The following is a 25,253-nucleotide window of genomic DNA, read 5'->3' on the forward strand; positions in this document are numbered from 1 at the left end:
TAACAACTTTGTTGTCAGCAAATTTAATTACCTCACTAGTTACTCCCATCTCTAGATCATTTATAAATATAAACGTCATCTGCCATTTAGACGCCCAGTCTCCCAGTCTCGTAATGTCCTCTTGTAATTTTTCACAATCCTCTCGCAATGTAACAACTTTGTTGTCAGCAAATTTAATTACCTCACTAGTTACTCCCATCTCTAGATCATTTATAAATATGTTAAAAAGCAGCGGTCCCAGCATAGACCCCTGGGGAACCCCACTATCTACCCTTCTCCATTTCAAATACTGAACATTTAACCCTACTCTCTGTTTTCTATCATTTAATCAGTTTTTAATCCACAATAGGACACTACCTTCTATCCTATGACTCTCCAATTTTTTCTGGAGTCTTTCATGAGGTACTTCCTTGTGCCCAAGAAAATGGGAGGATTTTGTTCCATTCTATACCTAATGGCCCTGAACAAATTCCTTGTCAAAGAAAAGTTCTGGGTGACTTCCCTGAGCAGCCTTTTCCCCATGATTCAGGAAAAAGATTGGCTATGCTCTCTGGACTTACAGGATGCCTATATCCATATTTCAGTATTTTCCAATTACATGAAGTATCTCAGATTCTGAATAGGGAAACACTACTACCAGTTTTGTGTTCTGCCATTTGGCCTTGTGTCAGCTCCCAGGGTATTCACTAAGAGCCAAATTCTATAAATGGTGCCTTAAAAATCGGTGCCAAAATACCACACACAACGCAATTCTATAATCTACGCCTAAAGTTAGGTGTAGTTTTTAGAATATGCTTAGTGGCTGTTCTTGCGACTAAAATTTAGGCCACCTACAGCTAGGCCTAAATACCTGCACCTTAGTGCAGATCGGGTGTATTTCATAATAGTGTGCGTACTTTTTTGAAATGTCCACGACCCGCCCATGGGCATGCCCCCTTTTGGCTGTGCGCATTCGAATTTATGTGCACCATGTTATAGAATATGCTTAGAAAGTTGTGTGTGTATATTCAAATTAAAGCCGCTAATTGGTTGTTAAGTAGCAATTATTGGCACTGATTGGCTTATTAAAATTGTGCTCGTAGTTTGGCCTTGCGACCAAATTAGTGTGCCCAACTTAAGGCGCCATTTATAGAATTTGGAGCAAGGGTCAAGTGTCTAGTGGTAGTTGTGGCATATTTGTACAGACTGGGATTATGTTTTTTTCCCTTTATGGACGATTGGCTGGGGAAGAGCATATCACAAGAGGGAGCAACGGAGTCAATTTGACTAACTATTTTGGTGTTGGAGTTACTAGGTTCATCATAAACTGCCCCAAGTCGCACCTTTTCCTGGTTCAGCGATTGGAGTACATAGGTGCCCTGCTCGATACTTTGCAGGCTCGGGCTTTTCTTCAGCAAGCGAGAGGAGAGACCTTGACAACACTTGCCATGCAGGTTTGAAGCAGCAAAAAGGTCACAGCTTGGCAAATGTTGAGATTGGACTCCCGTGGCACGTCTCCATTTGAGAGAGGTCCAGTGGTCTCAAGTGGCTGGGAATCTAGTGGATGTAATCCAGATTCCTCCATAGTTGACTCATGCCCTTCTCTGGTGAACAATTTGGACGAATTTGACTGTGGAACTACCATTCCAAATTCAACCTCCTCAGATGGTGTTAACAACGGATGCATCCAATCTGGGATAGGGAACTCATGTGGATGGGTTTCACACCCAAGGGCCTTGGTATGGTCAGGAAACAGATCTCCATATCAACCTCATTGAACTGAGGGTCATTTGCAACACTCTAAAGGCTTTCAGAGATTGGCTACAGAACCATATTATTCTCATTCAAACAGACTACCAGGCTATGTTCTATTTGAACAAGCAAGGGGGTACGAGATCCTACCCCATGTGTCAGGAAGCAGTGGAGATATGGCAGTGGGTTCTCCTTCATGGAATGGTCCTCTGAGCCACATACCAGGAAAGGACAACTGCCTGATGGACAGACTGAGCAGAGTTTTGCAACCGCATGAGTGATCTCTCAACATGGCGTGGCCTGCAAGATCTTCCGAGAGTGGGTCACACCCTCGGTGGATCTTTTTGCCGCTCATCTCAACAGCAGTGTCTCCCAGTTCTGTTCAAGGCTCAGATCACATGGCAGCGTAGCATTGGATGCTTTTCTCCTACATTGGAGCGAGGGTCTTTTACTTCTATATGCGTATCCTCCAATACATGTCTTAGAGAAGACTTTGCTGAAACTCAAGCAAGACCAAGGAACTATGATCCTAATCACCCTTTACTGGCCAAGGCAAATCCGGTTTCCTCTTGTTCTGGAATTGTCCTCCAAAAATTCATGGAGATTGGAATAATTTCTTACCCTCATCACGCAGAACGAGGGATCCCTTCTGCGTCCCAACCTTCAATTCCTAGCCCTCACGGCTTGGATGTTGAGAGCATAGAATTAGAATCCTTAGCTTTGCCAGAGGGTGTCTCCCGTATCTTGCTAGCTTCCAGGAAAGACTGCACTAAGAGGTATTACTCATTTAAGTGGAGGAGCTTTGCTAGGGTTACCATATTTGCAGAAGCAAAAAAAAGGACACAAAAAATAAAAATGGCTGCTACCTTTGCTAAAGAAATATTTAATCATAGCAAATATGTAAATGGCTTTTAGTTAATGAACACACATCAAACAGTACAGCAGTAGACAATAATCTACTTTTCAAAAACTTCCGAATTTGAGTTTGACTGAGTCTGAGCCTACGTATACATATCACAAGAGTGGTTATCCCTCAACAACTTTGGCTGGCTTCTGAGATACATTTGAAAATTGTAAATTTGAAAACAGGAATTCCTTTGACAGATTCGACCAGCAGGGAAACGGAAAGGAGATCAGCAATGCCTTTTTCTCTCTTTAGCACTCCCATGCATCCAGACTGACTAATAGGCCAGAGATGGTTTCTCTCATTATGTGGATAGGTGTGTTGGTCATAGGCCCATAAAAGAAAAAAAAAGGATATTTTCCTAAAAATTAAAAAAAATCTGTAGGGCATATCTGAAGACATCCAAAAGGAGGGCATGCCCTCTTAAAAGAGGACGTTGCCATCTGGTGTGAGGGCAAAAGCTTAGATCCTCTCACTGGCCCTAGGCAAAAACTGCTTGAATACCTCCTGCACCTCTCTGAGTCTGGTTTAAAACCCAGCTCTGTAAGGGTTCATCTCAGTGCAATTAGTGCTTATCATCACCCTGCAGGAGGTAAGCCCATCTATGTACACCTTCTAGTTGTTTGCTTCATGAGAAGTTTACTATTGACAGAGCCCCCTGTCAGACCTCCAACTGTGTTATGGGATCTCAACATTGTCCTCACCCAGCTGAGGAAAGCTCCTTTTGAGCCATTTGATTCCTGTTATCTAAAGTATTTGAACTGGAAAGTTGCATTTTTGGTGGCGGTCACCTCACCTCGCAGAGCCAATGAGCTTTAGGACCCTAGTAGCTGGTCCACCTTACACTAAGTTTCACCACAATAGAGTAGTTTTTATTTTTTTATTTATTGCATTTGTATCCCACATTTTCCCACCTCTTTGCAGGCGCAATGTGGCTTACAATACATCATGAATGGTGGAAATATATAAGAGAATATACATTTAGTATTGCATAAGGATGTTGGGTAAAAAGAAAAACAAAAAAGGCAACAGTCTACTTGCTACATAAAAGTCTGTTATAAAAAGTAGACCGATACACATATATAAAAACAAAGAAATAATTTATTCAAACCAAGATCAAAGCAGTACCCGACGTGGCCACGTTTCGCCCTCAGGCTGCGTCAGGGGTAAAACTAAAAATCAGGGGTGATCAACATACCCCTTCAAAAAAAGCTGTGCTTGTTAACAGACACTGCTCTGGATCAAAGTGCAACAGCATTTCTTTGTTTTTATATATGTGTATCGGTCTACTTTTTATGGATGTTGGGTTACATGATAATGATGAAACATGATAGTAATGTTGCAAGCAAATATTATAAGACAATTCTGGATTTATGTGTAGGAGTTCACATTTGTTGATCTTTATGGTATGCCTTGTTGAAGAGATGGATCTTCAGTAGTTTGCGGAAGTTAATTAATTCATAGGTCATTTTCAGTCTGCGCGGCAGCGCGTTCCAGAATTGTGTGCTCAAGTAGGAAAAGGTTGACGCATGCGTTAGTTTGTATTTTAGACCTTTACAGTTGGGGAAGTGAGGATTGAGGAATGTGCGGGATGATTTTTTAGCGTTCCCGGTTGGTAAGTCAATCAGGTCTGACATGTAGGCTGGGGCATCTCCATGAATGATTTTGTGAACTAGGGTACGTATTTTGAACGTGATGCGTTCTTTGAGTGGGAGCCAGTGTAGCTTTTCTCGTATGGGTTTCGCACTTTCATGTTTTGTTTTTTCCGAATATGAGTCTAGCTACTGTGTTCTGAGCTGTCTGAAGATTCTTGATTATTTGTTCTTTGCAGCCAGCGTATAGTGCGTTGCAGTAGTCTAGATGACTGAGTACCATTGATTGTACCAAGTTGTGGAAGACAGTCCTTGGGAAGAAAGGTCTTACTCTTTTTAGTTTCCACATTGAGTGGAACATCTTCTTGGTTGTGTTCTTCGTGTGACTCTCAAGAGTTAGGTGTTGATCAATAGTAACTCCAAGAATTTTTAGGGTATCCCAAATTGGAAGGTTCAATTTTGGTGTGTTAATGGTGGCGAATTTGTTTGTGCTGTGTTGAGAGGTGAGGATTAGGCATTGGGTTTTTTCTGCATTGAGTTTCAGTTGAAATGCATCCGCCCATGAATGCATGATATGTAGGCTTTGGCTGATGTCATTGGAAATTTTCCTCACATACCCTAAGTTCCTTCCTAAGGAAGTGTTAGGATTCTATCTTAATTAGTCAATCATTCTGCCAACATTTTTCCCCAAACCGCATGCCCATTCTGGAGAAAGTGTACTGCATACCTTGGATTGCAAGCGAGCATTAGGCTTCTATCTAGACTGGACTAAAGCCCATAGACAGTCCACCTAGCTTTTTGTTTCTTTTGACCCAAACAGGATGGGGGTAGCCATTGATAAAACCACAATTTCTAATTGGCTAGCAGATTGCATCTCCTTCATTTATGCCCAGGGTGGGTTGACTAGTCTAGAGGGTTGTGTCAAGGCTCATAATGTCAGAGCCATGACTACAACAGTAGCCCACTTGAGGTCAGCATCCAGAAAGGAGAATTGCAAAGCTCCGACGTGGTCACCTGTCCACACATTCAAATCTCATTACTGCCTTGAGCAGGATACCCAACGTGACAGCCAGTTTGGACTGGCAGTCCTGAAGAATTTGTTTGGTGTGTAGAATTCAACTCCACCGCCCCCTCCCCTCCCCCAGGCCCAATTTTCTTTGGTTCCAGGCTGCACCTTCACAACTAGTATGTAAATAGTTTCAGGTTAATTGACTTTGAGTTCCTATTATCCTAGCATTGTCCTTGCATTACATAGGATCTAGGATTTAAAAAAAGGTTTGGACAAGTTCCTGGAGGAAAAGTCCATAGTATGTTATTGAGATGGATATGGGGGAAGCCACTGCTTGCCCCGGGATTGGTAGCATGGAATGTTGCTACTAATTGGGTTTCTGCCAGGTACTTGTGAACTGGATTTACCACTGTTGGAAGCAGGATACTGGGCTAGATGGACCATTGGTCTGACCTAGTATGGCTATTCTTATGTTGTTTTCGGTGAGCCTGTTAACTAGGGATTCCCAGCTGTGAGAATACAACTTGTCTGCGTGTCTTCTGAGTAAGCAAAGTTACTCACCTGTAGCATGTGTTCTCTGAGGACAAAAGACCAAGTATTCTTACATACCTTCCATCTCCTTTTCGAGTTGTATTCATTAGCTATTTTACATGACTAAGGGACCCGCACTCACGTGTCAGGTGGGAAGGTACCAGCGCATGCGCAGTGGGATGCTGCTAAAAAAATTCTACATTAATCTCGCTAGTCAGTGTTCACATCAGGGTGTGAGAATACTCGACCTGCTGTCCTCGGAGAACATCTGCTACAGGTGAGTAACTTCACTCTACAGTGGGTTAGAATTGTGGACACCCAGCAAACATATGTGACCATCTCTGGGAAAAGGTGACTAAAATAGCAGATCCAAAATGTTGAGAATAGCTGATTTTTCATTTCATGGGTCCTTAAGCAATCTGCAAAAGCTGCTGTAACTTTTTTATTTTTTCACATAAAAAGGTGGGGTTTGGACTGTTGCATTACAAATTGTTTGCTCGAACAGAATTCATTAAAAACTTTTTTTTTTGGCTTCTGGTGACTTTAGTCAGATGGTGACATATCACATTTAAGCATATCACATTTAAGCTGGATCCTCTGAGGTATAGCCTTGTCTACCAAGAGGAAATATCAGTACCACCCGTGGCTGGGGGGGTGGGGGGATCCCACTATTTTACAGCAGTCTGATATGTATCATTATGTATTTTACTTCTACCATCTTGAGGTGTAAAAAATATATATATTCTTATAAGAAGAGAGTTGTGGCTGTATTCCACTGGATGATTGGAGTTAAGCTGTTTTTTTTTTAATTTTCCACAAATATCAGTTAATAGTAGGTGAATATCTATTTCAGCATTCCCAAAATTGTGAATGCTTTTGGAAGTATACCTTTAACAGTAACACATATGAATTAGTATGGCCTATTATTCCACAGAACAATCAGACCCTAGTTCTGGTGGCTGAGGGAGCCCAGGATATATCTATCTATTTAGCAGAAACTGAACTATAAGTATTTGACTTCCAGGCGCTAGAGTACAATAGTGATCAATGAATCGGGTTCAGTTTGAAAAGAAGTAGGTAATCGGTAATAACAGTCAGATACATGAGAACCACTTATTACTTCAGTTGAAGATTTCAGCAGAGTAATTATCACAGAGAATATAACTTTCAGCTTTCTTTTTGTGAAGGCGTGTAGCACTTTAATCTGTTCTTACAAAAGCCTCAGGGAGTTCTTTAGTCTAGAGCCAGTGTGGGGGAGATTTGCACTGCTACTGCTGGTCCTCTCTGTCTGTTTTTATGGACATAGGAAGGGCTTCCTGCCTTTGCTGTCACTATAATAGCGTGCTAAATTTACTGTGTGTTTCTTAACCTCCTTGCAGTTATTGAAGTAGTGGGTCTGGCATGACCCTTTTGTGGTTTTCTGCAACATTTCTCAGCCAGTGTATCTTCAGACCTAATCAACATGGAAAAAGTTACCTGTGCTTGTTGCTGAGTTCCAGACCAGGATATGGGCTCTGCTCTCAGCACATCACAGTGAGACGGGGCACCAGCTGTGGCTCTTAAACATACAGGAGCATTTTGCTGAGCACATGTAGTCAAACGTTCATCTCACCTTCCTAGATAGAGCATGAGCCTGAAAATTGGATATTTACAGGCAGCACCGAGGGCACCCCTCTCACCTAGCATCACCACTTCTTCCCCCTCTTGAGTCCTAACAGCCTCTGGTGGGGCTTTCAGTGTGGTCCCTCGCTTTTGTTTTTACCATATAAGGCCTCTCCCATGTTCATGCTGCATGTTGCTTGGTGTTTGGTATGCCTGGGTTATATGTTTTGAAAGTGTAAGTGTACCTTGGGCTTGACAGGGTTGGGAAATCCTGACATGCTGGTTTGAAAACAGAAAGAACCCAGCCACCTCCTAAAGGGAGGCTGGGCACAACCGGGCCGATGGCCAGCGACTGTAGGGAAGGGGAGGGGGCGGGGGGAGGAGGACCCAGGGAAAAGGAAGAAGAACTAGGTAGGCAAAGGGTTAAGGCAGGGAAAGGGGGGAGGGAGGGGAAGGAAGGCAATAAAAGGAAAGGAAAAAAGAGAAACCGCCCTTGGAAACCCCAGACGGCCAGGTGTAAGCAGCGCTGTCCCATCCCGCCCGCCCATTAATAGGGGCCAACTTGTCGCAGCAGGCGTTAAGAGGGGAGGTAGACGCAATAACGACGGGGGGTACACAGCAACTTTGCAGTAACAGTACAAAATGAGATGCTGAGAACGGGGGCAGAAAGACCTCCTACAAAGTGATAAGCACAAGCAACAGTAAGGCTGCAGAGGGCAGCAGGAAAATGTGAACAGCGTGTCTCCTGGCTTAGGCGGCCAGGGGGCCAGAACGCTGATTTGATATTAGGGCGGGGCATCCTTAAGCGGGATGCGCCAGGATTATACGGGTGCGGGTAATTGGCACAGGGAACCCACAGGCTGCTTGTGCGGCAACCTGGGGGGCATACTAAGCATTTGTCAGGTTCAAAACTGTGTACCCCAAGTTATTAACAGTTGATAATATGTGGTTAAGTGTGTGTAACGGTAATTATGTTATGACGTATGTTGTGTTTGGAATTATAAGCTAAACGTTCCTGGCTGCGGCCAAAATAAAAATCCAACTTTCTTCAAGATGCTTGCAGTGTGTTGTTTTATGGGTAAAGGAGCAAGTGCCAAGTGCACGAGTTGTGATAAAACATAGACTTAAAGCTCTCTTGGCCTTAAAGATTTAAGAGGGAAGTTATCAAAGTGGGCTACTATTAAGACAGATTATTTTACTGTAGGTTGTTGTATTTTAGCACAGAGTCCCATTTTATGCTAAAATAGCACGGCATGGAAAAATAACCTGTCTTAACGGTGGCCCAAGTTAATAACTTCGGAGTCCTTTAACTAAGGTGCGCTGATAAATGGCTTACAGTAGTGTAGGTGCGGGTTTTGGGCACTCGCCAATCCATTTTTCAGCACACCTGTAAAAAAGCCCTTTTTAAAATTTTTTGCCGAAAATGGACATGCGGCAAAATCAGAATTGCCGCACGTCCATTTTGGGTCTGAGACCTTACTGCCAGCAATTGACCCAGCAGTAAAGTCTCCCGCGCTAAGTGGGTGGTAATGACCTACGCGCGCCAAATGCCACTTGGCATGCGTAGCTGATGTGCACCAGAAAATAAAAAATATTTTTTGGGCACGCATAGCGGACGCGCGCCAAAAATGAAATTACCACAAGGGCCATACGGTAGCCATGTGGTAACTCCATTTTGGCACGCGTTGGGCACGCGTAGATGCTTTCACGGCTTAGTAAAAGGGCCCCTTCCCCCCTTAGGGTCCTAGTTACTGGACTGTGTTGGGTGTTTAATCTGGGTTTTAATGCACTGTAACAGTTACTGTCATGTTAAAAACACCATTGCAAACACAGTCTGTAAACACGTTTTCTCCACTGTTGTAGAAGAACCCACCTCCCCGCTCCCCCCGTTTTCTATTTCTGTTGATGGCTCTCTCATTCTCCCTGTCTCCTCAGCTCGAAACCTTGGGGTCATCTTTGACTCTTCTCTCTCCTTCTCTGCTCATATCCAGCAGACCGCCAAGACCTGTCGTTTCTTTCTTTACAACATCCGTAAAATCCGCCCCTTTCTTTCCGAGCACTCTACCAAAACCCTCATCCACACCCTTGTCACCTCTCGTTTAGACTACTGCAATCTGCTTCTTGCTGGCCTCCCACTTAGTCACCTCTCCCCTCTCCAGTCGGTTCAAAACTCTGCTGCCCGTCTCATCTTCCGCCAGGGTCGCTTTACTCATACTACCCCTCTCCTCAAGACCCTTCACTGGCTCCCTATCCGTTTTCGCATCCTGTTCAAACTTCTTCTACTAACCTATAAATGTATTCACTCTGCTGCTCCCCAGTATCTCTCCACACTCGTCCTTCCCTACACCCCTTCCCGTGCACTCCGATCCATGGATAAATCCTTCTTATCTGTTCCCTTCTCCACTACTGCCAACTCCAGACTTCGCGCCTTCTGTCTCGCTGCACCCTACGCCTGGAATAAACTTCCTGAGCCCCTACGTCTTGCCCCATCCTTGGCCACCTTTAAATCTAGACTGAAAGCCCACCTCTTTAACATTGCCTTTGACTCGTAACCACTTGTAACCACTCGCCTCCACCTACCCTCCTCTCTTCCTTCCCGTTCACATTAATTGATTTGATTTGCTTATTTTTTATTTTTTGTCTATTAGATTGTAAGCTCTTTGAGCAGGGACTGTCTTTCTTCTATGTTTGTGCAGCGCTGCGTATGCCTTGTAGCGCTATAGAAATGCTAAATAGTAGTAGTAGTAGTAGTAGTAGTAGTAGCAATATAGGTGTAGATATTCAGTTGGCGGTGGTGAGCATTTTGCAGACCGCCACTGACGTTATTCCCAGATATTTGATGCTAGGCCATGTCTGAGCTTCGGCACAGACTATCTGGTTTATGCGGACCTGACTAACACGTAGTCAGTTAAACCGATATTCAGAACGTAAATGGCAATGGGTTAGTAAATAAAGATATTGATTTATGTGGTTACCTTAGCAGGTTAAGGAGGTCTTTTACAAAGGCACACTAGCGTTTTTAGCGCATGCTAAAAATAAGCGTACGCTAGAGGGGCACATATATTCCTATGTGTGTCTCTAGCGTTTAGCACGTGCTAAAAACACTAGCGCGCCTTTGTAAAGGACCACTTAAGTGCTGAATATCGGCACTTAAGTGGTCAACTGCTGACTTCTTCCCTAAAATAGCCAGTGTTCAGGTACTAACTGCTAATTTTCAGTGGCAATAACCGGTTAAGTGCCACTGAAAATTAGTGGATAGCCTTGAATAGCAGCCAGTTAAATCATTTTGAATATCAACCAGATATAACTGATGTAGTAGTAATGACCACTCATTTTACCTTAGCTTAATTACTCTAGTTACAGTAGTTTAATATTACTGTTATACTACTGCAGTCTTTCAAATTAGTATCTATATAAGATCTTTGCAAGAGATTTCAAAAAGAAGTAACTACTGGGGGATGGAGGGTAGTATTAAAATAAATGTATTGTCCAGTGAGGTGAGATTAACTAAGGAGTAAGTTTACAACTGTGCATGGGTATAAAGACCTGTGCATGGGTATAAAGACTTGCACATAGTTTACAGAAACCTACACAGATAAAAGTTTCTAAACAAAAAGTATGCACACACTTCTGCTTTGAATTTTACCCCAGGGAATTATTTACACCTGCTGTTTGTGGTGAACTTTAGGTACTGGCAGTTTTATTACAGCCTATGAAGGGCTAGGTGACTTGCCCAGAGTCACAAGGAGCTGCAGTGGAAATTGAACCCAGTTTCCCAGGATCAAAGCCTGCTGCACTAACCACTGGGCTACTCCTCCGCTTTCCCAACAGCAGTAAAATCCCCCAAATTATTGTGGAGTTTGGGATCTCAATGCAAGATCTGAGTAACCTAGTGATTAGTGCAGCAGACTTTGGTCTTGGGAACTGGGCTCAATTCCCACTGCAGCTACTTGTGACTCTGGGCAAATCACTTAACCCTCTATTGCCCCAGGTACAAAATAAGTGCCTACATATAATGTGTAAACCGCTTTGATTGTAACCATAGAAAGCTGGTATATCAAGTCCCATTCCATTTCTAATAAAATAACTATTTGCTTATCCTTGTCTCTTTTTTTCTGTTAAGAAATTGAATATAGATGAGAATTATTCTTTTTCATGTATTTACAGCAAATTCTGTGAAACTGGAAATGCAAAGTGATGAGGAATTGGACAGAAAACCCCTGAGCCAAGAGGATGGGATTATGATTCATGATGAAGGAAGTGGATTGGAAGTACCCCTCCTGGAGAGCAATGGGGTAGCAGAGAGCAGACATAGCCAGGAGCTGTCCATGGATGGAGGAATCCGACTTCCCAATGGTAAACTGAAATGTGACGTCTGTGGCATGGTTTGCATTGGGCCCAATGTACTTATGGTACATAAAAGGAGCCATACTGGTAAGCAGTTTAGGGTAAAACTGATGACTGCCTGTTGCATCTGATGTTGATATTACCTGATTCTATTTTCCTGCTTTTAACTTTTTGTTGTTGTTGTTGTTGAGGAAGTGACTAGAAGGTTGAGAGCACTATTTGTCGGAACACTGCCGCCATTTTGGTCTCAAGTGGCTGTAGTTGCAGGTTCCGACAGTAGTGTGCTTTCTCACTTTGGGAAGTTAAGTTACGCATGTTTATTTTCCATTAAGGGGGGAAGTTATCAACCTGGGCCACCATTAAGGCAAGTTATTTTATTGTTAACCCAGTTTATTAGTAACTAGGTCTTACATAAAATGGGATCTGTGCTAAAATAGCATTAGTTATGGTAAAATAACCCGTCTCAACGGTAGTGCACATTGATAACTTCCCCCCTAAATGTGGATTTTTGCTTCCCATTTCTTATGATTTGGTACAGGTTATTTTTGTTCTTTAATCTTTTTTATCCTGTTTTTAAGAAGTATATCACTGAGAGTCAAAAACATTACATGGTCATTAACAATGACTAAAACAGAAATTGAGACCATATCTAAAAAGAAAGAAGGCACATATCAAATCTAAAGCAAGAGTTCCATGTTTGTCATTCAAAATAGAAAGGGATTCCAGCCCTCATCGAATTTAATCTTATAATTTTTCAGTTCAGATGTTAATTTTTATAACCTGTAAATCATCCAATCCTTATCAAGCCATTCTGTGATAGACAGCGGGGGAACGTTTGGTACCTTTTTTTAGGAAAGAATCACCCGCTCAGTCAGGGCCAGTGTGTGTGCTGAGGCCCAGGGCAGAAACTTGAAAGGGGGTCACAAAGCCTACCACAGGTTGTGCCTTCTTCAGCTTTAGGTAGGCTTGGTGTCCCCTGTGGTGTAGAGGCTGAGTGTAATTGCCCAAGTTGCCCTCTCCTAATGCCAGACCTTCATAACGTTGAAAAACTTGGCCAAAGCAACACAGGCATTGTTTCTCACTGGAACATGTTTTCTGCTATCAGTATAAACCTGGGCACGCCATGTCTTGATTTTCAGAGATCAGGGATAAATAATGTCAAACACGTAAACGTTAAATTTAAAATACACAGTTATTCCTAGTTAGCAGTTCTGGAAGATTCTCATTGAAAAGAAGGAAAAACTAAGACAAGCAATTGATGTCATTGCTTGTGCCATTATAAAATTTTATTTTTATCATGTGTGGTGAAAATCTCCAGTCTCAGCTCTAAGTCTCGAATGTGTGAAAGAGTGGGTCAGGGGGCGGGGGAGAAGAGGGGATGAAGAGTGGGGGCGGAAGAGAGACCGAATGACTCATAGTTGCCTTAACCATATCCCCTAGAGCAGCCTGCTCAGTTGTCTATACTGTGCCATGTTCAGAATTCAGTATGACAGTGGAAAACCATTCTATATCTGCTCCTTGCTGGTTACCAGCCTCGAGAACTATTTAGGAGTACCTTGTAGAGGAACACATTTTTTGATTGTGGCAGTCAGCTGACCAGTAAATTACTTGTGTAGTTGTCAAGATTCAAACAAATTATTGTAGAGTTTCTAAAGTTTAACGTTCTGGTCATCATTTCAGGAGTTTTCTTTCCCTGTATAAATTGAAAATGTGACTTTGTTACATATGCACTGGAGTTGTGTGCAGTATGTATTAGCATTAATTTATGTAGAGCTTCAGCATCTATTAACATATGCACATGCGTATATATTTCTAAGTATGCTGTGCTAAGAAATTATGCTTCGTGTAATGCAGGGACAGAGACCTTGTAAAACCATGTGAAATTTTTTTTTGTATAGTGCTCTGTGCCTGCATAATGCTATATCATTAGAACCGCCTTTTCAGTTTGTGCAGGGTAACTACACCAGGACTCCTTGTGGACTTTGCAAAAGCTGCCAGCTGCACGGGAAGTGGAGGTTTTATCTGGGGTTTAGGAAGATCTGGTCTCCAGCAGTAAAAGTAGGCTGCACGTCACAGGAAGAACCACACTGGGTTTTGAAATTTTATTTCATTTTCTCCATAACTTAAGTTTGCTGCAGAGATTCATTCATTTTGAAGCATTTTGGGGCTTGTTTATTAAGCCGTGTTAGCTATTAACATGTCATTTCACTCAGGCACCGCATTAACAGTTAATATAGCATCTTAACAGCATTGAGCAATTTCTGCGTGAGGCAGAGCATGTGTGAGAATGAGTGTGCGCTTCTTCTTACAGTTTATGTGAGGGTATTTACTGAATAGTAACTCAGCAGATTGCATAATACAAATAATGCCACCTCCAATAAGTAGGTGTAGCTAACTGCATTGAGTATCTGGAAATGCAGTGAAGTATGGTAAAGAACTCCTCTCTGTGTTAACTATATGGCAAGGTACTGTGAACTCTCCCCATATTTAAGACAGAGGTTTGCAGGCCAATTAACATGCAGTAAGGGCCCGGTTCTATATAAGGCGCCTAAAATGAACATACGTTAGGCAATTAGGCCTGTGTATTCTAAATACCACGCGTAAATCTACAAGCGGTATTTAGAATATGCTTAGGTGTAGTTCATTCAACTAAATCGATGCGTGTCCATTTACGCCATATTTTATAACAACGAGCATAGATTTTGGATCAACCACGAAATGCCCATTTCCATGTCCCTGAGCATGCCCCTTTTTACCTGCGCATTACAATTTAGGCGCAGTACATTACAGAATGCGCTTAGCAATGTACGCTCGTAAATTCTAATTAGTGCTTGTTATTGTTTAAGAGCTGTTAACACTTAACAGCTTGTTAAAACAGTTAATCTATGTGTGTAGTTATAGAATATGCCTAGATTTACGTGCAGAACCATGCGTAACTCTAGGCACACGATATAGAATCTGGGGGTAAATGCAAAACCTTACTATGGTATAGTAAATATGGCCTATCAAGTTTGCTTCCCTTGTTGCTATAATATTGCTTTTCAGTTGAAAATAAAGAGCCTTAGATCATCCACTATTTTAGTGAAAAAATTCTTTTAGAAAAAATGGGCAGGGTGAATAAAATGCCTGCACGCAGACCAGTTTACAGAATGGCAAGTGTTTGGCTTTCTGAAAACCAAAGTACTTCATATAGAGCTATGAGCAGAAAAGTATATTGTTCAGTTCTATTAAGGGGCATATTTTCAAAACAAAAAAAAATGTCATAAGATGGCAGAAGGACAGTTTTCGACACCCTGACTTTAGACGTTTTGCTCCGCATTTCTTCCAGATTTCAAGGGGGCATGTTGGGGTTGTGTTCTGGGCAGGACATGGGCGGCACAAATAGATAAGACAATTTTCTGCAGTAATGGAACAAAATGAAAATGTCTAGGGCCAAAATTAAGATGTTTTTGGCCAGACCTGTTTCAGTCACAACTAAGTGATCATAAGTGCCCAACATGACCACTGGAGGGATTAATGCATAACCCCCTTACGTCCCCAGTGGTCACTGACCCCCTCCCAGCCCAGTAAGATGTGACAGCAGGCAGTACATACCAGGCTCTATGACAGCTTCAAATATGGTGGCCATTCCTATTAGAATAGCAAGCAGGTCCCAGGAATAACCTAGTGGTCAGTGCAGTGGACTGTAGAGAAGGGGACCCAGGCCCATATCCCACTCTAACTGGTACACTAGTGGTGGGATGTGTGAGCCCTCCAAAAAACACTAAAGTCTAGATTCTATATATGGTGCTTGAAAAATCAACGCCAAACATATTTCCGCCTAGGCATATTCTGTAAACCGCACTTAGATTTAGGCACGGTTTATAGAATACACCTAGTGGCCTTGCCTATGCCTAACTTTAGGCATGTCCATTTACACTAAGTAAAACTTGGTATAAATACTGGTGCCTAAGTTAGGTGCAGAGCAGATATATTCTGTAATCCTGCATTCAAATTTTCAGAACGTCCACGGCCCACTCATTCCACACCCATGGCCACACTCGCAGCTCACATTACAATTTATGTTCTCCACTTTACAGAATACACTTAGCAAGTTGTGCACGTAAATTCTAAGTAAAGCCAATTTATGTCAATAATTGCTTGTTAAGTGGCAATTATCAGTGCTGATCGGCTTGTTAATTAAATTGCACACGCAAATCCAGAATACAACTGGATTTGCGCACACAATTTTGGTCAAGCTATATAGAATCCAGAGGTAAATACATACTGTACCTACATATATTTATTTATTGGGACTTATTAACCGCCTTTATGAAGAGATTCACCCAAGGCAGTGTACATCGGGTACAGTATAATTTTGTTAACAGCATAACAACAGTAAAATAACCAAGAATAAACATAAATACAATAAATGAAGTAAACTTGAAAATAGTAAATTGAAACCTAATAATAGAACTACTATGAGACAGTATCAAAAATATACACATTCAACAGCAGTGGAATTCAAATACCAGAGATATAATTCAAAGTTAGCATAATACTAATGATGCACCTAATAAGCATGCATTAGAACATTCAACTAACATAGAGATGTGCTAAAGATGTTCTACAATATGGCTTACTTATATAGATGACCTCTGCAGCCACAAGAGCTATTGTAGTGGTGTACAGTAGGCTTTTTGGTAGGTTTTGGAGATCTCACCATACAATTTAAGGGGATAATGGTGAGATGTGTACCTGGGACCTTTTATGTGAAGTCCACTGCAGTTCCCCCTAGGATGCCCCACTGTTTTGCTGGGATGTCTGGGTGGCAGGTCTACTAAGAATGTTGGTCTTCCATACATCCCAATGGTTGGACATTTTTTTTTCTTTTCGAAAATGGCCCTAAAAGATAGACGCACTGAGTACAAAAATGTCTATCAAATGGCTATTTTGGAAATAAAAGGTTGACCCTTTTTCTGGTTTGAAAATGGCCATGTTCCCTACTTGATTTTTGGACATTTTCAGCAAAACATCCAAAATCAGATTTAGACATCATATTGAAAATGCCCCTCTTAATGTATTAATCTTTAGTTTTAGGTTGTAATAATGTTTTAGTTAATATATTCCTAGTCATTGCTGTTCAAAGTATTGTGCGGCTGATTCAAACTGTTCGGTTAACTTTGGTAGATAACTGAACAAATTTTCACTTTTCAAAATTTGGGCCTGCAGGTCAGTTAACCTTTGGCCAGATATCTGTCCAAAAATGAATCAGTTAAAAAGTGGAAGGCCAAGAAGTGCCAGGAGTATAGCAGTCATTTAAATGGATTTCGCCTATACTCAGTACTACTCAGTTAAATATAGCAGGTTAACGAGGTCTTTTCTGGAAGGCTTACATTGTTTTTCCACATATAAATAGCAGCATTTACTTGAGGAGTGGAGGAGTACCCTAATGGTTACAACGGACTGAGAATTGAGAGAACCCAATTCAGATTCCACTATGGCATCTTTTAATCTTAGGTAAGTCACTTAATCCTGCATTGCCTCAGGTGCAACTCAAATTGTAAGCCCTCCTGAGAAAGAAAAATACCTACTGTACCTGAATGTACACCATTTTAATAGGTTTCAAGCTTGCTAGTAGTATATAAGAAATTAAGAGGCTCTTTACTAAGCTGCGGCAAAATGTGTCCTTAGCGCACCCATACACGGGTCCTTCTTGCATACTAACCCCCAAATTCTGTATATGGCGCCTTAAGTTGTGAGCACTAATTTGGCCACATGGTCAAATTGCATGCACAACTTAATTGATTAATAAGCCAATAAATGCTGATAATTGGTATTTAACAACCAATTAGCAACACTAATTGGCATTAATTAGAATTTACACGCACAACTTTCTATGCATATTCTACAATGCGATGTCCATGAATTTCAGTGGTGTAGCCAAATTTCGACTTTGGAGGTTCCAGAGCTCAAAGTGTGTGTGGGGGGGGGCACATTTTGTCCCACCTCCCTGCCGCTCCCCCCCCCCCCCGCTTCACATACCTTGGCTGATGGGAGTCCCCAACCCCCGCCAGCTGAAGCATTTGTGCAGTTCTAGTCTCCGCCGCATAGCCTGCCCTGCTCTTCCCCTTACATCGTGTACACACCATGTGCAACTAGGGTGGTTTTATCAAATCTCCTAGTAAGCATAAACAAACATAAATATAAGGACCAGGGAATTTCTGCCTTAGATGCTTTCTCTAACTGCTCCTTCTCCAATTTGTGCTGGTTTAGCTAAAGGGGGCTTTAATAACTTTAATAATTTTATTAGGAGCTCTGGAGGAGTAGCCCAGTGGTTAGTGTAGTGGACTTTGAACCTGGGGAACTGGGCTCAGTTCACACTTCAGCTCCTTGTGAATCCATGATGACTCTGTACCATTAAACCTTGTTTGTCTGAGTGTTCAGTGATTTTATTCTTGATGATAGTTTCCACAATTTTGCCCAGCACTGACGTCAGGCTTACTGGTCTGAAATTTCCCAGATCATCCCCGGATCCTTTTTTAAAAATAGGCATAACATTGGCCACTGTCCAGTCTCATGTACTACAGACGATTTTAACGATAGGTTACAGATCACTAACAGCAGATCTGCAATTTCATTTTTGAGTTATTTCAGTACCCTAAGGTGTATACCATCCGGTCCAGGTCTTTAATTTGTTGATTTGGCTCAGTTCATCTTCCAGGATCACAGAGATTTCTTTCAGTCCCCTTGCATCGTCACCCTTGAAAACCATCTCTGTTACATCTTCTTCAGTAAAGACCATGGCAAAGAATTCATTCAGCCTATCTGCTTTGGCCCTTTCCTGTTTTGGCTCTGTCCTCCCTGAGTGCTCCTTTTACTCCTTGATGATTTCATGGTACCACAAATTTCTTCTCAGGCTTTCTGCTTCTGATATACCTGAAAAAGTTATTACTATGAGGTTTTGCCTCTGAGGCAAGTTTCTCTTCATATTCTCTTTTGGCCTAATTTATCAGTGCTTTGCATCTAACTTGCCAATGTTCATGTTGCTTCTTGTTTTCTTTATTTGTATTTTTTTTCCATCTTCTGAAAGATGTTCTTTTGGCTCTAATAGCCTCTCATTTCTCCCTTTAACCAAGCTCTATGTCGTTTGCTCTTCTTTCCACCTTTATTAATACATGAAATGCATGAGGTCTGGGCTTCCAAAATGGTATTTTTAAACAACATTAATGCCTGATTTAAAGTCCTAATGTTTGCCGCCAGGCCTTTCAGCCTTTTTTTTTTTTTTTACCCATTTTCCTTATTTTATCATAGTTACTCTTTCAAAACTTAAATGCTGCTACAGTAGATTTCCTTAGTGACTGCAGTCCAGTTATCAAGACAAATTTGATAGTGTTATGATCATTGTTTCCCCAGCAGAACCAACACCATTATCTCTTGTAGTAAGTCTTGCATTCCACTAAGGACTAGATATAAATTAGCTTCCCCTCTTGTTGGTTCCTGGACCAGCTGCTCCATTTATTCCATCTAGGAATTTTACCTCACTAGCACACTCTGATGTGGCATTTAACCAGTCAATATTGGGGTAATTGAAATCATGGGGCCAAGATATATTCACAACAGGTAAGAGTGGTACTAAAACCAAAAAGCTGAAAAATCCACTCTCTTCTACTGTAATGTTAAAATAGTAAAAAGAACAAAAATTGTGGAGAAAAAAGACCTCAGTCAACGAAAAGTCATGCTACAGCAACTAATAATAGTGCAAAGAGGCACGCTTCTCCATAATCATAGGTCAGGAAAAAAGCTCCACTATATAGAAAAATAGCTTTTCAGCATTACAAAAGGATATTGTTCAGGTAACTGCTAAAGGCTTATTGCAATGTCCCCCAGCATCCATTTACTAACAGCAGTAGCAACTTCAGAATTGCCGATAGCAGTCAAATGCAAAAACCACAATACTCATCTGGGATCCATGCTGAGCCCCTGTCCCATAAAGTGTGCCCGGCCTTTATAGAATAATGACATAACACGGTCACGCCGAAATTTGGATGCCGGACTTATGGCTGATAGAAACAGGTGTAAGTCTGGCAACCAAAGTTAAACACAGATTGGTTCTATTCTATAACTTAGCACCTAACTTTTGGGAACATCCATGACCCACCTATGCTCCTCCATTGACTTAATTTGGCAACAGTATAATAATGGGTGATTTCAATTACCAAAAAGCTGAAAAAATTCACTCTCTTTTACTGTAATGTTGAAATAGCAAAATGAACAAAAGTTGTGGAGAAAAAAAGACCCCAGCCAATGAGAAGTCATGCCACAGCAACTAATGAAAGTGCAAATAGGCAGCTTCTCCATAATCATAGGTCAGAAAAAAAGAACTCCACTATATAGGAAAACAGCTTTTCAGCATTACAAAAGGATAATGTTGATGTAACTGCAAAAGGCAAATACAGTGTCCCCACAACCATTTACTAACAGTAGTAGCAACTTCAGAATTGGCCATCTTTGAGCAAGCAGTGGAGGTGAAGGGCTGTTCATTTCTTTCCCCTGATGATGCCCTGGTGGGAGAAACGGTATTTCTGTTGGAATCTGGGTTTCCAGCGACTTCCAGATGAGTATTGTGGTTTTTGCGTTTGACTGCTATCGCCAATTCTTAAGTTGCTACTGCTGTTAGTAAATGGTTGCTGGGGACATTGCTATCTTGTTATTCTATAAAGGTCGGGCACACTTTTCAGCCCCTATCTTTCAGCGTTATATATAGAATTTTTCCCTAAGTACTTCCACCTTAACCGGGAGCAGGTACTGCATATTGGTGGGAATGTTGACACATGACCTGGAATAGAAAATACTGGGTATGCTCCTCAATAGTGGCTGTATTAAATTTTCATCTACTGTGGGGTAGAGTCCCACATTAAGCCACTGTAACTGCAGATTTTACCGTGGCTTAGTAAAAGGGCCACTATGTTGCTTGATGGTCATTGCAGATCAGGGAGTTGAGAACTAAATCCCGGTGGACAGAGTAGGTAATAAATAGCACACTGGGTTTCTACGCATAAGAGTGATTTTTATCCCTAGCCCCTTTTTATGGAATAAACTTCCACTAATTTTAAGAAAGCGTTGAAGTCTCATCTTTTCACAATAGCTTTTGACTGATTTAGTTGATGATCTGGCTGACAGACTCTCTCTCAAGTTGTGAATGGCTTGACTTGTGTGGTTGTGAATATCTGTCCTATTTTTAATGGACTTCCGTTTCATTTTATTGTTTGGCTATTATGTATTGTTCATCACTCTGATTTGCTGTGCAGCTAGGGTGGTTTTTATCAAACTCCTAATAAACATAAACAAACATAAACATAAGGACCAGGGAATTTCTGCCTTAGATGCTTTCTCTAACTGCTACTTCTCCAATTTTTGTTGGTTTAGCTAAAGGAGGCTGTAATAACTTTTATAAACCTCCTAATCATTGCTACAATCAAAAGTATGCTATGGAAAGTCAATAATTTTATTAGGAGCTCTGGAAGAGTAGCCTAGTGGTTATTGCAGCGGAGTTGATACTGGGGAACTGTGTTCGATTCCCACTGCAGTTCCTTTTGACTCTGGGCAAGTCACTTAACCCTCCATTGCCCCAGGTACAAAATAAGTACCTGTGTATAATATGTAAACTGCTTTGATTGTAACCACTGAAAGGTGGTATATCAAGCCCCATCCCCTTTACCTTAACCTCTTCATATTATGAGTTAATTTGTTCGGAGCATTCAGGGGCCTGTTTACTGAGCTGTGGTAAGGTTTGGCAGTTACTTTGTGGTAACTGCCAAAATAAAGTTCTGAAAAAGGTTCTGAATTTCCTCTTGAGGTTTGCCGTGCACTGTCCTATTCAGTTAACACAGAAACAGATTTTTAGCACGCATTGCAGACACCTATTTAGGTGGCATTAACTGCATGGCATTATCTCCACGCTATTAATATACGTTAACTAGCTTTGTGCTAACTGTAAGGCGTAGTTACCGCCAGCTCTCCACTCATTATGGAGCCATTTCATGTTAGCTGTTAATGTAGAAATTGCCACACATTAATGGCAAAGATGCTGCATTAACTGTTACAGTAGCTTGTGTTAATCATCCCATTAACTGCTAACTCAGCTTAGTAAATAGGGCCCTTTAGATTCACCATAATCCAAGAGAGACCATATGAAACAAGAAAAGCCATTTGTTTACCAATCAACAATTGAATTTGCAGCATGTTGAGTGTATAATAAATTTTGTGTTGATTTCAGCTGTGTACCTCGCTTTTATTTTGCATTGCTCAGGTAATATTGCCATCGGATACTTCAGGCATTCTTCAGTGTGATATCTGTCAGAAACAAAAATAAGACTAGCTAAATTTACTCATTAATTATGTTCTGATATTTTTCCTGTGGTATTTTAATACATTTTTGGTTTCTTGGCAAAGACTGTTTTATCAATTGTACTGGAGAACTTTTGTAACTATTCTGTTACACTGTTCCTGCTTGTTTCACAAAATGGGTCCCCACACATTATTCTCAAGTATTTACGGAACAGAGATTTGGGTTACCATCAGGTTTTCAGGAAGAAATGAAATAAAATGCATTATATCTGTCTGGGTCAAGTTTTTGGACGAAATTCAGCTCATGAATGTGCTGTGACCATTACAGTCATGAATTTTGAAATTCTTTAAGATGCTCCCTTACATTTTACTTGAAACTAAAGGAAGTGCTGTTTTAACTGTCATAGTTTAGCTCTCTATCTCCCCCTTTTACAAAGCCGTTCACAACCCATTCACTTTGAATGGGCTGTATCAGCATTACCACACTGGCAGTTGCTAGCGCAGCTTTGTAAAAGGGGGTAGGGGGTATGAGTGGCATCTGATTGGTCGAGACAGCTTGTGTAAACCCTTTTATGGCATTATAACCGGTAGGAACCAGTTAGATCCTGTGATATAATTTGTAAAATTCTTGCTAACACAGCTACTTCCACAGAACTAAAATAATATGGAGGCAAGGTTAAAATTTAGTTAGTATAAACCAAATTAAGATTCTCCTTTTTCCTTGTGATTTTTGTTCCATTTTAGATGAAATATTAATATTTGACAGTCTTTCAAGTTCTGCTCATGTTCCTCCCATCATAATGAATTTAAGAAAACCCGTATTCCTGCTGGGCTAATCACTGTCAGAACCCCAGGCAAGCATCGCCTGGATATATGTAAACCAAAAAAGTAATGTGAAAAGCTGAAGCCTGTACCCTGGACAAGAGTGTTAACTGTCTGTGGTATAGCTATAATCAAAGGACCATGCACACTAGCCCCCTTCCCCACAAAAATATAAAAGTGTAAGAAAATGATTAGGATTAAACAGAAGTTGTAAGAACCTAGATAATAAAAAAGTTAATAATTTCAGTAATTTAATAATACTTGTCTAAGAACTAGTATGAGAGTGAGTTAATGGTAGCAGTTAACTGGCACAGTAAATGTATTATTTTTCATTTATAAGGCAAGGTTAAAGGGTGGCAATTAGCTGTAAAAAGTTCTTTTGAGCGTCCAGCTTTTATTCAGCTGTGACACTATGAATTTTCAATGACAGCTACTTGGGCTTTATTTCTCTCTGTACTCCCATCATTGCATTAGCCTGTCCATGGCTCACAGTTAAGCCACTGGGTGTCACTTTTTGTGTGAGGACTGAAGCTTTCTGCCTTCCCTTCCCCTGCAGGGGCTGTGAATGCAGCTGGCATAGGACAGAGAAAACCTGTCTGGGGATTCAAACCCAGGTCCTTTATATGGCAAGACACAGCACCCTCACTGAGCCTTCAAACCTTGAATCTACAGCACTAATTGCATGAGCAAATATTTGCCTGCTTGGTTCTGTTTCCTAATTTGCTCTCCTTTCTTTTCGTGTCCTACTAGTTTCTTTTTGTTTTGATAGATTAATGCCTTATTTTTTATAATAAATGAAGTGGCCTCACCTTCCTCACAAAAGTCCCCTTCTTTGGCCTTCCGTGTTCTGTTAATACTTTGCATATATCAGTATGATTCTGCAAGGCCAGTGTTCTGAGTTTTACATAGATTCATGATGATGGGACTGATGAAATGGAATGAGTTTTCAAAACTCATAAACATTAGTATCTCGGGTGTTTGGTGTAGATCAGGGTGAAAAAGGGTAAGCATAATGATTTAACTTGTTTAATCTGCCAACTGAATTATCCAAAGAAGAAAAAGCAGTTGGTGTTCTTGCTTTAAGCATTAATTTGTTATTCTATCGCTGTTGAAGTTAAACCCAGTGCAAACTTAGTCACACCCAGCAGGAATGAAGATCTCATACTTTATCAGGATTTCAGGTTGCAGCATTAATAATTGGACTGAACTACACTGATAGTTCTTGTTTGCAAACATTGTGATTGACAACCTTCACAAGGGGTTCAGTGCACTGTGTGCTGTCATAAGCATTAAAACATGGTGAGAGCTAGCATTGTCCGATTCACGATTTGCCGATTTGTTTTGGGTGAATTGATTCATTTGGAGCAGCGGTGGTAAAAGAAACTAATCATGTTTATCCACTCCTACCCTAGCTGAGATAATATTTAACCATCTCTCAGACCTCACATGCAACTTTCTTCAAATCAGTCACCTTACTTTCTAATTCTTCCTACTTTCGTACTCATCTATATGTTACAACTTTGCCTTACCCTTCACTACCAATTATAACGTTCTAGTACATATTGTGTTGTCATTGCAAGTAGTATACCATGCCATACTTTGTATTGTTGTTCGAATATTTTCACTGCTCTAATTGCCTCCTGCTCATGTTTGATCTATTCTTACTGTACACCGCCTTGAGTGAATTCCTTCAAAAAGGCGATAAATAAATAAAATAATCACTGTGGGGCAGGATGGCATTCGCACAGGATGCCAGCTCAGCCCTGGAACAGGAAGTGATGCCCAAGGGGGTGGGACCGGCAGCCACGCCAATGGCGAATCTGGCCCCGCAGTCATTAACTTCTTATGCTGCTAGTGCTGCTCATCTAGAGAAGCAACAGCAGCAGCGTCAGGAGTGTCAGGGCAGGAGGGTGGAACAGAGAGAAAGCAGATGCTGGACTGGGGGGAACAGAGAGGAGAAAGAAGCTGTATGGAACATGTTGAGACTGGAGAGAGTGGTGGGGGGGGGGGCAAAGGCTGGATGGAAAAGGGGGAGAGAAGGAGAGTAGGTGCTGGATTGGAAAGGGAAAGAAGGAGATCATATGCTGGATGGAAGGGTAAGAGAAAGAGGGCAGATGATGGATGGAAGAGGTGGGAACTGGGGAGAGAGAGAGAGAGAGAGAAAGCAGAGGCTGGATAGAAAGAGGGCAGAGAAGGAGAACAGACACTGGATGGAAGGTTATAGAAGGAGACCAGATGTTGGATGGAAAGGGGAGAGAAAGAGGGCATGCACTGGATGGAACAGGTGGGGACTGGAGAGAGAAGGAGGGCAGAGGCTGGATGGAAAGGGCGTAGAGAAGGAGAGCAGATGCTGGATGGAAGGGGAGAGAGAAGGAGAGAAAGAGGG

General features: G+C 41.4%; 1 protein-coding gene across 1 annotated transcript in view; it reads left to right on the forward strand.

Annotated features, from left to right (window-relative positions):
• The window catches only part of IKZF2 (IKAROS family zinc finger 2), a 405,473-nt gene that overhangs the window by 180,847 nt on the left and 199,373 nt on the right, over positions 1–25,253 (forward strand). Inside the window, exon 4 of the mRNA XM_030209307.1 lies at positions 11,537–11,803. Coding sequence (XP_030065167.1) covers positions 11,537–11,803 — 267 coding nt within the window. The remainder of the gene's footprint in view (positions 1–11,536; positions 11,804–25,253) is intronic.

The sequence above is a fragment of the Microcaecilia unicolor genome, chromosome 7 (assembly GCF_901765095.1).
Source record: "Microcaecilia unicolor chromosome 7, aMicUni1.1, whole genome shotgun sequence".
NCBI lineage: Eukaryota > Metazoa > Chordata > Amphibia > Gymnophiona > Siphonopidae > Microcaecilia > Microcaecilia unicolor.